Source organism: Myotis yumanensis, unplaced genomic scaffold (genome assembly GCF_028538775.1).
Source record: "Myotis yumanensis isolate MYYU_CA2020_CCGP unplaced genomic scaffold, mMyoYum1.0.hap1 SCAF_17, whole genome shotgun sequence".
Classification (NCBI taxonomy): Eukaryota; Metazoa; Chordata; class Mammalia; order Chiroptera; family Vespertilionidae; genus Myotis; species Myotis yumanensis.
This window is the reverse complement of record NW_027223768.1, coordinates 26,330,890-26,346,015: the sequence shown is the minus strand read 5'-3', so window position 1 is coordinate 26,346,015 and position 15,126 is coordinate 26,330,890. Positions and strand designations below refer to the sequence as shown.

The 15,126-nt window shown below is 37.4% G+C and overlaps 1 protein-coding gene across 1 annotated transcript in view; it reads right to left on the bottom strand.

Annotated features, from left to right (window-relative positions):
* The window catches only part of LOC138996160 (hemicentin-1), a 96,597-nt gene that overhangs the window by 59,624 nt on the left and 21,847 nt on the right, over positions 1-15,126 (bottom strand). The window contains exons 17-25 of the mRNA XM_070397113.1: positions 13,378-13,574; positions 9,908-9,989; positions 8,446-8,582; positions 6,863-7,004; positions 5,482-5,626; positions 4,971-5,098; positions 4,236-4,392; positions 2,577-2,698; positions 2,212-2,376 (exon numbers count right to left, since the gene is read on the bottom strand). Of these exons, the coding sequence (XP_070253214.1) occupies positions 2,212-2,376; positions 2,577-2,698; positions 4,236-4,392; positions 4,971-5,098; positions 5,482-5,626; positions 6,863-7,004; positions 8,446-8,582; positions 9,908-9,989; positions 13,378-13,574 (1,275 nt within the window). The remainder of the gene's footprint in view (positions 1-2,211; positions 2,377-2,576; positions 2,699-4,235; positions 4,393-4,970; positions 5,099-5,481; positions 5,627-6,862; positions 7,005-8,445; positions 8,583-9,907; positions 9,990-13,377; positions 13,575-15,126) is intronic.

The following is a 15,126-nucleotide window of genomic DNA, read 5'->3' as shown; positions in this document are numbered from 1 at the left end:
ACAGGGCAGCCCTGTATTTCTGGTTTAATAAACGATGGTTCTCTGATTTTTGTGTTTTCATCCCCATAGCACAGTGGTGCTTGGCTTATATTCATACCTATACCCCCTGAAGTGCCTAGCAAAGTACATTTAAAATCATCATTAACAGTTTTATTGAGGCAACCTTTTTTTTTTTTTTTTACTTTTAAAAAAAATATATATATTTTATTGATTTTTTACAGAGAGGAAGGGAGAGGGATAGAGAGTTAGAAACATCGATGAGAGAGAAACATCAATCAGCTACCTCCTGCACACCCCCTACTGGGGATGTGCCTGCAACCATGGTATATGCCCTTGACCGGAATTGAACCTGGGACCCTTGAGTCCGCAGGCTGATGCTCAATCCACTGAGCCAAACCGGTTAGGGCAGAGGCAACCTTTACATATCATAAAATTCACCCACTTAGATGTACAATTCACAAATTTTAGTATATTTACCATAATAGAATGTTAGAATATTTCCATTTTCCTAAAAAGAAATCTCATCCCATTTACAGTCACTCCTGCTCCCAACCCAGCCCTAGGCGACCACTACTCTACTTTCTGTCTATATATTTGCCTTTTTGGAACGTTTCATACAGATGGACTCATACAGAAGTCTTTTGTGTCTGACATCTTTCACTGTGAGCATAGTTTTTGAGTTTCACCTGTTGTAGCATGTGTCAATCTTTTTGTTCCATTTTATTACTAAATAGAATTCCATTGCATGGATTTATACACATTTACCAGGTGGTGGACAAATGAATTGTTTCTACTTTTGGCTATTATGAATTATACTGTATGAACATTTGCAAACAAGTATTTGTGTGGACACATGTTTTCATTTCTGAGTAGATACCTAGGAATGGAGTTGCTGAGCCATGCGGTAACTCTGTTTAACATTATAAGAAAGTTCCAAACTTTTTTTTAGCACAATACTTTGTGCTGATGGGTAATTAATGTATACTTTATGATTTTAATTGTTATGAACCTCTATGGGTTTCTGAGACAGCGAAATACTTCGTTTTGAAAGCCAAGTTCCACCCCAAGAATAAATCTTCCATTATTTCCCTTCTAGTGAAGAAATAAACAAATTCTTTCAGAATAATATGCACATAATCATCAAGCCCCTGGATGTTAGTTGTTGCTTTATTTTATCCCCAGTGCACCTTCCCGATGCAGGATGAGCTTTTCAGAAACACCAAAGTAAACCCACCTATACTTTCATATAAGTGAATTATTTTTTCTCTCTCTTCAATACTATTGGTTTTTAATACTTAACTTTTATAAATATTAGCTAACATCCTCAAAAATTATCCATTACAGCATTTATCATCCAGCCTTACCTGCTAAATTATAAATTGAAAGCAATAACCCCATATTGGTTTTATCATCCAAAACTACATGGTGTATGTAGTTTATTTTAGGCACTAAACGTTCTTTAACTAAATAGACATTCTATTTGGCCAATGAAAGAAACGCAGTTCACTCAAAGTCAACCAGTGAATTTTTTCAACCATAGGTTTAGTAAATATGCCCATAAAACCCCAGTGATCATGCTTATTATATTTAGATCAGTCTTAGATATTGTTATTTTGTTTTTATACTTTTTCTCTCTTCCTTTCCCTAGGTCCCCTTCAAGCTCTCACTGAATTATTTTCCAGCTGCCTAATTTCAGAAATGTAGATGTAATTTATTCTTTTATTTTGGTGCAAAAAAAAGCCAGGTGAGGCCATCCATTCATAATGACTGCAATCAACAACTGTGCAATCACGGAACTCAATTTTTTTTAAAATTTTTTTATTGCTTAAAGTATTACAAAGGGTATTATATATGTGTCCTTTTTTTCCCCGCCCTTGACAATCCCCTGGCCTCCCCTACCCCCCAGTGTCTTATGTCCATTGATTATGCTTATATGCATGCATACAAGTCCTTTGGTTGATCTCTTACCCGCCCCCTCTCCTGCCCCCCCACCCTCCCCGGCCTTCCTGCTGTAGTTTAACAGTCTGTTCGAGGCAACTCTGCCTCTGTATCTATTATTGTTCAAAAGTTTATAATGGACTCTATTATCCATGAATGAGTGAGATCATGTGGCATTTTTCCTTCATTGACTGGCTTATTTCACTTAGCATGAAGCTCTCCAGTTCCATCCATGCTGTTGCAAATGGTAAGAGTCACGGAACTCAATCTTACCTGAGGACTGAATTCTGTAGCCATCTCCCCTGGGAAGCAGTCTTATACCATTTTTCATCCAGTGAATTGAGGGAAATGGAACTCCTGACACAGCGCAGGTAATTATTGTTGGGGTGTGTTTGGTTACTAGGAGATCCGTAGGCTCATCAGCTATGGAAGGTGGAACTAAAACAACAACAATAACACACAAAAAAGAAAACGCCATGTTTCCAACGCTTACAGGTTTCCAAAGTGTTATCAGACATTTTTTCTCTTTCTACACTGAAAGGAAATGTTAAGTGAGAGGAAAAGGAAGCCCCCTTGTGAGGCTGGAAGGATGAATGATGTCAGCATAACTTTCACTCCACACATTAAGCCAGCTCTACCTTGGACAGTGAGATCTACGGTTCTCTTGTCCTCTCCAGCATCGTTTGTCACAGTGCACTCATAGGTGGCAGTGTCATCCACGGAAGGGGAAATAATTACTAGTGAACCTGAAGAAAGGAGCCTAGAAGAAAGATTTTAAAGCAATGAGATACTATGCATCCGTTCACATAAATGTTTCCTGTTGGTTCAACATGGTGCCTTGTTATGAACTGAGGGAAATGGAACTTTTCTCATGTTAAAATGAGCATCATTTCTCTGGATACTTTAGGTATCAGACTTGAAGTTCCTATGGCAGTTGGTTAACAGGGCCTCAACCTTGACATCTATAGGAAGCCGTGGGTAGAAGGATTGTCTGAAGGGGGAGTCTTGCATTTTCAGGATGCTTCTATCATGATCAGCCATGCCCTTCTAAGTGACTATAGTGCAAAGAGCAGGCTGATGAGAACCACTGTTTACTGAGCATTGAATACATTCCTGGCACCTTCTCAAATGCTTCACATCAATTATCTCTAAATCTCACCAATAACTTTGCAGGTTGGTATTTGGTTATTTCCATTGATAGATGGGAAATTACCAGTCTGTCTTGTACCTTTCCCTATTTCACATGTCTCCTTACCTGTGTTGGATACCTTGGAGATGCATAGTACGTATATCAATAAGTCTTCTCCTTCCAACCAATTTGAAACTAAAGTGTTTAGGAGGCTTAGTAAATATGCATACATTATTTAAAGTAAACCTAAATAAGAATATCTATTTTTTTTTTACTTCAAACTGTGCACTGGCCGTATAGAAACAATTGGACTGACTGGGAACATATTTAACATGTTTTTTAATTCAAGGGCATTGTGCATTTTTCAGATAGTGTGTACCCTCAAGTCACTAAAGCCCAATGTCAAAAGATTCAAAGGCTGAGAAAGAGAGGGAAGCAACAGCAGTTTAAGAGAAACACTCCTAGCCTCATATTTCTTGATGCATTAGAATTGATTTTTGTCAAAGATCTTTCCAAAGAGAACTTTTTTTAAGGTACAATTGCAAATCCTTTTGGTAACTATTAACTTAATTATTAACTTAATTGATGCTCATCTAAAGGATCAGAAATTCATAGCGACTTAAATGTTAAACTTTAAAAATAACACGCGGCCATATTACGAGGTCTGGTAATAAACCCAGAAAAATGTAAAGAGGGGAAAAAAAGGAGAAAATGCTGTTTTTCCTTTCAAACATGCTGCCAAATACCTAAGTTGTGTTTCAAGGTATAAAATTTGAGCTTTATTGGACAAGTAAAACTTGAATTGTTTTTACAGAATAATTTTTCTTTTGTACTAAATAATGTGGTCATCCTTTGTCTTTATGAAATGCCCAAAGGTGCTAAATAAACAAACAAACAAAAAAAACTACAAAAAGCCAGCAGAACAGAAATCTAATCCTGTAGGCCTCACTAATAGACTTCAGATAGAAAGGTTGCATGAATGGTTCAGAAAAAAGATTTTGGGTTGGAAGACTGATTCCATATAAAAAAAGAGAAATACTTTCCAAACACTAGCTAATTCTTCATACTTTAAGTTATCTGTTGTCTTCATAGCTAGATATAAATCTTAATTATCTTTTAAATATTTTTCTAAGTAGAGGTGGAATTTTTCAATGAAACTACTACTTACCTGTAGGAATTCTGGTTTTGATCCACATTGAGAAGGTGCCCGTTTTTTCTCCAGCTGATTGATGGTTTCGGTATGCCAGTAGCCTCGCAAGCCAGAGTTGTTTGAACATTCACAGTTACAGTGATGTTTGTAGGGCCCAGAGCAATAGACGGAGGAACTAAAACAGTCACCAAATAAGAGGGAAACACTCAGCAAATACTATGCTGTCTGAAGTATTTCTGCCCAAGCAAAATTAATCATTGGCAACGTGCCTCGTAGTTACAAAAACAATACCACTGTGTGCATTTAAATAGTGTTGTGATGGCACCATTCATAATGAGGAGAAAACATGGGTCTTGCCTGTTCATAATATAGTGTAATACATGTAAATAGCCTTGGGTAGCAAAGTCTTTTTAAAAGTATGCATATTTCACTTTTTTATTTTTCATTTTTTTGTTAATTCTCACCCGAGGATATATTTTTTCCAGTGGTTTTAGACAAGAGTGGAAGGGAGAGGGAGAGACAGAGAGAGAAACATCGATGTGAGAGAGACACATTGGGGCCAGGGATTGAAACCTGCACCTGAGCTACGAGCCTTTGACTGGAATCGAATCCGGGACCCTTCAGTTTGCAGGTGAATGCTCTAACCACTGAGCTACCAGCTAGGGCTATGAAGGTATTTAAGACTTTACCGGTTTAGGGTATCAAAGAACATGGGACCCAAGGACTGGATGTTGTTCATAGAAGCGTACTTACCATGGACTTGTAAGTCTATCCGCCTGCGGTCAGTCCCAGCAACATTGGTAGCCATACACAAATATCGCCCAGCATCGCTGACATGTGCTGCCTGGATGTGAAGGAATCCATTTTCCAAGATGGAATATCTACAAGAAGGATCACAATGAAGTCCCTCGAATCAGCCTTTTCTGATGACTCACATTTTGACTGGGAGCACTTTTCAAGACCTAGTTCACTCCATCTCCAGTCTTTTTCCTGCTTCAGAAATTGCCAACATGTTGGTGGAAACAAAGGATATTCTACAAAGGTGCACAGCAGATGGGCTTGTGATCTTGGAAGGATGATCATCGTTATGTTTTGGATATAAGTCTCGGGAATTATGCTTTTAAAATACTATAGTTTGATTCTCATATTAAGGTGAAGAGACCCGTTCCAACGTACCAAGTTCAAAATAATGCATTGGGCAAAAGATTTAAGGATTTGTATTTCAGTTCCTACAGTAGTTCTCACCCCTTTCCAGAGCTGTTACCTTGCGTGATTCCCAGAGAGAACAGCCCCATCTTTTCTCCACGTTATCCTCGGGGTTGGCACACCTTCAGCAAAGCATTCCAACACGGCTGACTTGTTTAGGTGAATGACAGGACTCTGGGGGCCACTCTTGATGTTTGGAGGAACTGCATGAGAGATGCATATGGAAGACTTCATTTATGTTAATAACGCAGCCTGAACTAAGACTTTGAAGCCATAATACAAGGTGAGCTTTGAGTCACATCTATAACTTTGCCCACAGCTAATTCAGGTTAGTATAAATAGAATCGGGGTTTTATTCCTAAAATATTATTCAAGATATTTGTGTTTAAAAATCAAGTGTAGATGGGGGAGGGGGTGTTAAATCCCTTATATGGTGTGTGAAATCTGGCTTTCTAGAAGAGAGGCTTACATAAAAGTCAGCTTTAGTCTGATGCAAATTAAAGATGATATTTCTTATTTTTCTTTGGCCAAATAATGGTCAGAGAATGTTAACACTGGCACCACTTCACGTTAAATGAAGAACAGAAAGTGGGCTGTTTTAACAAAAAGCACATCTGTGATTAATCATGCAAGTCTCAGAGCATGCATTTTATTAATCATCAAATGCATATGGGAATACGGAACCTGAATTTTAATTTTAGTAGTAGAGATATTAGTTGTGTGGGTCACCTAATATCCTGCAAAGTTTCATACATTAAAAATCCAAAGGGACTGTTCTGGTGGGAAGTCTGTATTATCTTCCTCAAGCTTGGCAAAGCTTAGTGTTTAGATTGTATGTTCGATAAAATTGAAATTCAATGGCGGTTTCTGTTTTGTACATGTATACTCAAACACCAACATCAATAAAGGTGAACTAATCTGGCTGGCATGGCTCAGTGGTTGAGTGCCCCCTATGGACCAGGAGGTCAGGGTTCAATTCCCAGTCAGGGCACATGCTGGGTTGTGGGGGTGTGCAAAAGGCAGCCGATCAATGATTCTCTCTCATCACTGACGTTTCTATCTCTCTCCCCTTCTTTCTTCCTCTCTGAAATCAATAAAAAAATATTTTTAAAAAGGTGAACTAAATAATGGGCCACTTGTCATTTGGAAATTTAGTGTATTAACTTCCTGAATGGCTCGGAACCGAATGACATGAAACATTAGGATATGCTGATGACAACTGGGCATGTATTATCCTCTAAGCTAGAGTAATATGTCTTTAATTAATTTTTTTGAAATTGAGTTAGTCTGAATATGGCCACAATACAAATACTACATGTTGTCTTTTTCTAAAGAAATAGGAACCATGAGAATTAATATACTCATTAAAAAGATTATTATCTACTCAAATGTCCTTCGCTAAATTTTTAAATTGTGAACCAACGATTAATTTTTCTTACCATTGACAGTGAGAAGAAAGTCTCTTGTAGTCTTTCCTGCAATGTTGCTGGCAGCGCAGGTGTAATTGGCTGTATCACCTGGCTCCGCATTGTTCACTTGCAAGTATCTTCCCCCAGATAGGATTCGGACTCGAGGTGTTGCCTGGATTCAGCAAGTAAAATATATCATTGAAATGTCAGGACAAGGAAGTGAAATGTTACTTTATAACATCAACAGTCACTGTAGTAAACTGCAGAGCACCTATTTCCCAGTACACTTTGTCTGCTCCCCCCACCATTATCCTGGTATCAAAACTCAGGAGGACCCTGGTCAGTGTCTGTTAGTGGTTAGGGCTTTGGCCCAGACATACCTGGGTCGCCGTTCCATCCCAAGTGCGGAGGCAACCAATCGATGTGTCTCTCTCATATCTGTTTCTCTCTCTCTCTCTCTCTCTCTCTCTCTCTCTTTTTTCTCTCGCTCTCTCTCTCCCTCTTTCCCTCCCTCTCATTCTCTCTCCCTCCCTACCACCCTTCCACTCACTCTAACATATAATGGAAAAAATATCCTCAGGTGAGGATTAACAAAAAACAAAACAAAAAACCCATGAGAATAGCATATATGCATAACCCATGAACACAGACAAGAGTGCTGTGAAGGCCTGGGGGCAGTGGGAGCAGGGTGGAGGGAGTCAGTGGGGAAAAAATGGACATCTGTAATACTTTCAACAATAAAGATAGATTAAAAAAAAAAAAACATACACCCAGGAGAACCATGTCTATGAGTGTGGTTAAGGCAGACATAACACGTCTCCAGTTCTCCTGGCCACAGTGATCCATTCAAGGATGGGCAGGCCACTCAAGCTGAGAATGGGAAGCTTTGGCGAGCCAGTGACTTAGTTCTTCAAGGATTCCAGTCCCAGACTCCTGATGTTGCACAGGTTCTTGGGGTTACTCGTGAGGTCCAAGTTTGGTCCAGGGGATTTAGTGACAGGGTTGCTGTAGAGACTTGGCATGACAGGTCAGTTCTTTTGAGACTCTGAAGGCTTCTTCTCCCTCAAGTACAGAAACAACTGAGTGTTTCAAATCCCACGTGAACCCATGGGCTCCAGGAGATACACGCTTGGGCCAATTTATGGCGTGTCTGGGATCACAATACCTATCTTCTGACCCATAACTAGTTACAAACTACCCTAGTTAAAGTTGAGAAAAGAAGAAGGCGGATCGCCGAAACCGGTTTGGCTCAGTGGATGGAGCGTCGGTCTGCGGACTGAAAGGTCCCAGGTTCGATTCCGGTCAAGGGCATGTACCTGGGTTGCGGGCACATCCCCAGTGGGAGATGTGCAGGAGGCAGCTGATCGATGTTTCTCTCTCATCGATGTTTCTAACTCTCTATCTCTCTCCCTTCCTCTCTGTAAAAAATCAATAAAATATATAAAAAAAAAAAAAAAAAAAAAAGAAGAAGGCGGATCAAAGGGCCCTGTGCCCACCCCTGCAATGTTGAAAAACTAGTAGCCTGATGTTTGGTTTTGTCTACCTAGCCAAGACTCCACAACTGATTTTTTTTTCTCTCTCAAAATGAATCCTCGGAAGTTACCAAGACTTGCCTGTAACCGTTCTCCATTTTTAAGCCAAGTGATTACAGGTGGGGGCACTGCATCCGATTTGCATTCCAGTGTCACTTGTCTGTTCCGTAACACAGTGAAATCCTGGGACCCATCAGTTCCGGCAATGTTAGGGGGTACTGCGTGTGAGGAAAAAATACACCACAGGCTTTCAATAAATGAGATGTAAAACGATCTGAATTATAATATGTAATCAACAAGTATTGCTTCTGCTGTGTGAAATAAAAGGCATTAATAAAACATTACTCATTCAGTTTAGGGTACAAATGATTACAAACAGTGGCATGTGTTTTTACTTACTTAATATTTTTACATACAGTAAGTAATGAAATTCTTCCAAGCCACATGACTAACATAATCACATTAACATCACCATTTAACAAGTAAAGAAACTCTGGCACAAAGAAAGGATTCCATGTGCAGAATACACTTGGTAATGATTTCCCCTGAACATCAGATTTTAAAACCACTAAATTAGGGTCTGTCTATAAAAATATACAGAAATGTATATATTTTTCTTAATATGCAGAAATGTATCTTTTTAATGTAACATATTATAACAGACACTTTACATGTCAATAGTGGCAGGTCTAATTGGTGTGTGGGGCAGGTGCGTGGAGGAGGACACTCCTGTATTACACCAGCCCTACAGTTTGCACTGCCTCGTCACTTAGGTATTTTATGAGAATCAGATAAAAATGTGCTTAGTTTTTTAAAAAGCTCCTCTTCATGAAGAGCAATTCCTATTTCTATGCCAGAGTGTAACTGGTCCAACTTTTTAGAACATAATTTGACCTTAAAAATGTGTGTGTGTGTGTGTGTGTGTGTGTGTGTAAACAAGCAAGATATTTACAGGAATTCATCAAAATAAGATAACTAAGAAATAGGTCAACATGTATATACAAGGATGTTTATAACAGTGTTGCTTATACTGGTGAAAATATAAAAACAACCTAAATATCCAAAAATAAGGAATGGGTTAAATAAATGATGGCATATACGTTAAATGGGATACTGTGCAATTACCAAAAAGTCATTTTATAAAGATATATTTTTTGACATGAAAACATTTTCACCATTCCATTAAGTAAGTATATGCTCTGTCACCACATTTCTGTGACAAAATATTAATATGCAAAATGGTCTTATCTTTGTGTGGTAAGATTATGAATTAAACAATTTTTCTTTTTATCATAATTTATATTCTGATTTTAAATATGAATTATTTGTGCAGGATCAAAAGAAGTAACAAAACCCAATGAACTATTCCTTAAAAGCATTTGATCAGTAAAATATAAGCATCAGATTTGAAAAATACATATTTCCTAATGCATAATCATATCTTATGATCCACTGTGGAGTTGCCTCATGTTCCATAAAACATGGCTTCTGACTAGGTATTAGGGTATGATGGACTGACTACTGAACATTTTGCCAAATTTACCGTGCACTCTCACTAAATATTCTTTATCAGCATCTCCTGCAGGGCTGGAGGCCAGGCATGTATATCTTCCTGTATCTTCAACCTACAAAAATCCAGATATGTAAATGACACAACGTTACCACATTAGTTTTGATGATGAGAATAAATATCCACTAGAATGAATTTGAAAATCTCACACCAAGCAAGAATTCATTAAGATGGCGCAATAATTAATATTAATAAACTGTTTTAACATTTGTGATTAGCATTCATTTATCATGCATTGCTTGGCATCTCTATTCTATGTAATTCTATGTTTTAACAGGGTTTCGGCACTTTAATCTCAGAATAATTGCATGTTAGGTATATTTCATGATCTCAGGAAAGGCAGATATGTACATGACAGACTGGATACTCAAAGTTTATTAAGGAAACAAGTATTTATGAGTTTGAATTTCACACTGAAAACTTCAAATAGGGTCTTCCTGAAGAAAATAAAAATTAAGTAAATAAATGAATAAATATCAGATTATATAAATAAAGCACACGAATGCCACATTTTGAATATACCTTTGAGGAAATAATAGGGCTATATTATGTAATTTGGCTGCAAATAGTGTTGACTGACAGCTAAATCTATTATTTTCTCACTAAAACCAGAAACATTTCTTTAAAAAAAACCTCATGCATAGTTTCCACTGGAAGTGTTAGTCTTCATTCATATGTTTGACTTTTTTTTTTTTGTAGAAATGGCCCATGTTTATGTGTGTGTAAAGTATACTCTGGAAAATAGATGATCTTACTACTGTGAAAAATCTATTTTGGAAAAGTAGGAAAATCTTGTTTTCATTTATTTTACTACTTGAACATTCCTAGTATATTGGAAAATTTAAAATTCTTACATTCAAAACTGACTTTATAGGTTTTGGAAAAACTTTTTTGGTAGGCTGCAAAAACTCCTTTGAAAACATTTAAGACCAGTATGTTAAGACTAGTATTTTTGGAAAAATACTTAAACACAACTTTAGAAGAATGGCACTCACCCAGTCCTTCAATTAAGAATTTAAAATGCTGTGCTACTGCCTAGAGCAGGGGTTTTCAAACTTGGCTGCACATTAGAATCACCTGGGAATCTTTTTAAAATCCTGATTTCTGGGCCTCATCCTCTGGAAATTCTTTTTCTTTGTTACTAATGTTGTGGCCCCATCCCATAACAAAGAAACAGAATTTCCGGAGGACGAGGCCCAGAAATCAGGATTTTAAAAAGATTCCCAGATGATTCTAATGTGCAGCCAAGGTTGAGAACCACTGGCCTAGAGAATAATTTCTGAATTTCTCATCATATTTTCAAAACCTCTAAGAGTCAACTCTTCTTAACCAACTCATTTTATTCCCAAGTAATATTTTCCCTGCATTTGTCCTGACTTAGCCAAACTTGAACCATCATTCATGATTACTCTTAAACTTGCCTCCTCCAAGAAATATTTCCTGACGACTTAGGCCCTTCAGGATATCAACGGTCATTATTTGTAGCTACATTTTCTAGGATGTGTTCTGTTAATAGGGTGTTTGAAAATTATAGCTGATCAGTTTTTTTAGAGGAAGATTTTGCAGAGTTGTTGACAAGTGCTATGGCTCACAAAGGAGGAAAGGCACAGTCCATAGGTTTCCAAGTCTACTTGGTCATACAATTCTTCCCTCTTTGGAATAAATCACAGATGAATGTTTGACGAAAGATGTCTTAGGAAACTCTTGTCTCTACCACACATTTTGGAATTTGCACAACATCCATTATGTGCCAGGCAATCTGTATGTTATAGATATGTACGTGAAAAGACAAAAGTAAAACATAATTTAGTAAGTGCTTTAAGCGAGATGTGTATAAAATGTTATGGAAACAGAGGCGTGGAGGAACCAAGAGCAGTCACTTCTATAATGTTTTTAATGGTTTTCTTATTTCTTTTCCTAATTTTATCATACGTGTAGCTTATGATAATTGAAGGCTGAGAAATGTCTTCTGGGTTATGCTGGTATTCTCCACAATAGCCAGAACACGTGGGTCACCATTTAACACTCTATGCATCTCTGTCTTGTTTGGTTATAACCCAACTTTTCATTCTTGCATTTAAGTCCTACTGCGATGTGGCCTTAATCGCCCTCTTAAACTTTATTTATTCCTTTACATTTATGATTCTTTTATAAACATATGATTTATAATCCACATATGTTCCTGTCTTCATGCTATTCTTTATGTTACAAAATTCTTTTACTTCCTTTTCGGCCTGTTGAAATTATAGCATTCAAGTGGTTTGCTGGTTGGACCTGGGTTTTCTCTGGGTTACTGCAGTGGCTGATGGAGAGGAGAGGGGAATGGAAGGCGTGTTCTCCTTGGTGTTAGAAATGAGAAGTGTGTCGAGCTCCATCACTGAGCAACAATAAGTACTCGGCAGGCAAGTACTTAATCTCTCTGGATCTGTTTGTGGGTTTATAGGATGGGGATAAAGACATGGCTTCATAGAGTTGTCACGAGGGTCACCATTATGATAGACCCATAGCTGAACACAGGACCAGCACAATTTATAATCCCTGGCTCTCTTTTTCCAGCTCCCTTTCCTTCCTTCCTCTTTCCCCAGTGAAAATGCCAACAAAATATGATTAAATAATTTGTTATTCTATTTCAAAAGGAATGACGATTATAACAACAATAATAGCAGCAGCTAATTCTATCTAACTCTATTTTAGAATCACTACATGCCTGTGGTATCAGTCTAAGCACGTATGTTAGATTATCTCTAAATCCCCAAGTGCACAAGTTAGGTATTATTATCATTTTCCCCCTCAGTTCACAGATGAGAACACTGGGCCACAGGTGGGCAATATTTGTAATATAAGGCTTGTCTTTATTAGAACAGAAGACACTAAGATATCCCAGACATATTCCCCTTAAATAGACTCACATTTCTGATTAATTTCCTTAAACACGAGGAAATAACAGTCAATTTTACTGAATCGTTCAATCATTTTTTTAAAAATTGTGTCTCTTTAGATTTTCAATTATGGTAGTTCATTTTGAAGATGAAAAGTGCTCTTTGAGGCTTCATATATATGTATGTTGAATTGCTTTTTGGCAGTTCCATAAAGTGCTACATGGCACAAATTAACAGCTTCTAAAAATCTTTGATCAGTTATAACACTGAAAATTTATAAAAGTTAATGTGCAGATATCTTGCTTCCTTCTGAAAATCGATAATTTTACTACCCTGAAAAATGTATTTTGGGAAAGCAGGAAAATCTTTGACACTTCTGTCTAGTCACGTTACCTTGTAAGTGTCTACCCAGTTGTGCATATTGTAGGACCAATCTATCGTTGCTAAAGTTACGGAGAGCTGTGATATATTCCAATTCAAAGATAAAATTTTCCCAACATTTCTCAGATATCAGCAAGGGAGAAGCTGAACCAAGGATAAAATAATTGTATGAGCTGAACTTACCTGACTACTAGATATGCGAAGAACCTCTCCTCCTCCAAGAGTTTGTACCTGATCTGTCTGGGGAAGGGGCCGCCCATCTTTCATCCAGGTGATCTTAGGAGCTGGGATTCCAGAAACAATGCAGGTAAGTTCAAGTGGATTATGAACAATCACTGATATCTCTGTAGGTTCTTCAGATCCATTGATATGAGGTGGTTCTATTGAAAGGAAATTAGAAACAAAATAAACTTGCTGTTTCATAAAGTACTGCTGGTTAGAAAATCTTTCAAAGAAAATTTGACTCAAATTTATGGTTCAGTCCAGCCGGCATGGCTCGGTGGTTGTGTCGACCTATGAAACAGGAGGTCACGGGTTCCACTCCCAGTCAGGGCACATGCCCAGGTTGTGGGCTTGATCTCCACCCAGTGTGAGGTGTGCAGGAGGCAGCCGATCAATGATTCTCTCTCATCATTGATGTTTCTATCTCCCTCTCCCTCTCCCTGCCTCTCTGAAATCAATAAAAATATGAAAGAAATTTATGGTTCATATGATACAATCTAATTAGAACAGGATACCAAAATAATTACTAGATGTTATTACCGTTTTAAAAACGGCAATGCTTTAAAAAGGATGGCTCATGGGTATAACACATCACGAAGTAACAAGCCATTACAAAGTAGCTACATCTCGTAATTGGGGTTCAGATTATTAGAGCAGTCTTACCTAACTGTGAAGATTTGAAAAGAATAAAAAGTAAACCCATCTTTTTCAAAGAGCGGTACTTAAACACAGTAGTGTGTTTCTGCACCTTTCCAATAGCTGCTGCTCCTACAAAAGCAATAGGCAAATGCTATGGAATTTTGCTATCAGCTCTTCAATGCAGAACTTTAAGAGGAAATGATCACTAAGCAGAAGAAAAAATAGTTACATTTGGAGACTATTTCTGCATAAAAGACATTTGTTATGTCTGGGCAGAAACTCTTTCCTTTTTCGTTATTTATACTTCTAAATTATCCTTCTCAAGGGGATGTTAAGGAATCTAGACCCTTGAAAGGAACAACAAGGTTTTCAGTTCAACTGTTTCTAAGTTTAGGAATGCCTTTGAAACAGACCTCCCTTACAAAGATCATTCAAGTTTTCTACGAACATTTCCAGCTTACTGTTTCGTAAGGCCGCCAAAATCGGTTGGACAGCTCCAAACTTTAACTGTCTTCTTATTTTATTTTATTTTTTTAAATCAGGCACATAGTGTACAACAGAGGCTCACAGGAAAGGAGCTGGAGTCAAACAGCCCGAGTTTGAATCCTGGCTCCAAAAATTAGTAGGTTGGTGAATTTGAACACATCTCAAAATAAAGACGGTACTATTATTTCACTATAGGATTGTTGTGAGCATTTAATGAGATCATCTAGGAACAATGCGTATTTCTTTTGTGTTTCTGAATCTGTTTTATTTTATAATGAAAGTTTTAAAAAAGTTATTACTATTACAATGCCTGCTACAGCTGTTGGTATTATTATTAAAACCTGCCTCCTAAAAATTTCTACCCATGGTCATCATTTTTCTTTCTGGATAAAGAAGGATATATTAAATATGTCTTTGTTTATAGATTATAATTAAGAAGTCAGACAAAATACATTTCCTTAAGTGTATTTTAAGTTGATTCACTATTTCTTGCTTAAAAGATTTGTGTCTCCATGTTGTTTACTGAGTTAAATAAAAGCTCTGTATTACAGCTCCCAAGGCTTTCATAATATGGCTTAATCTATC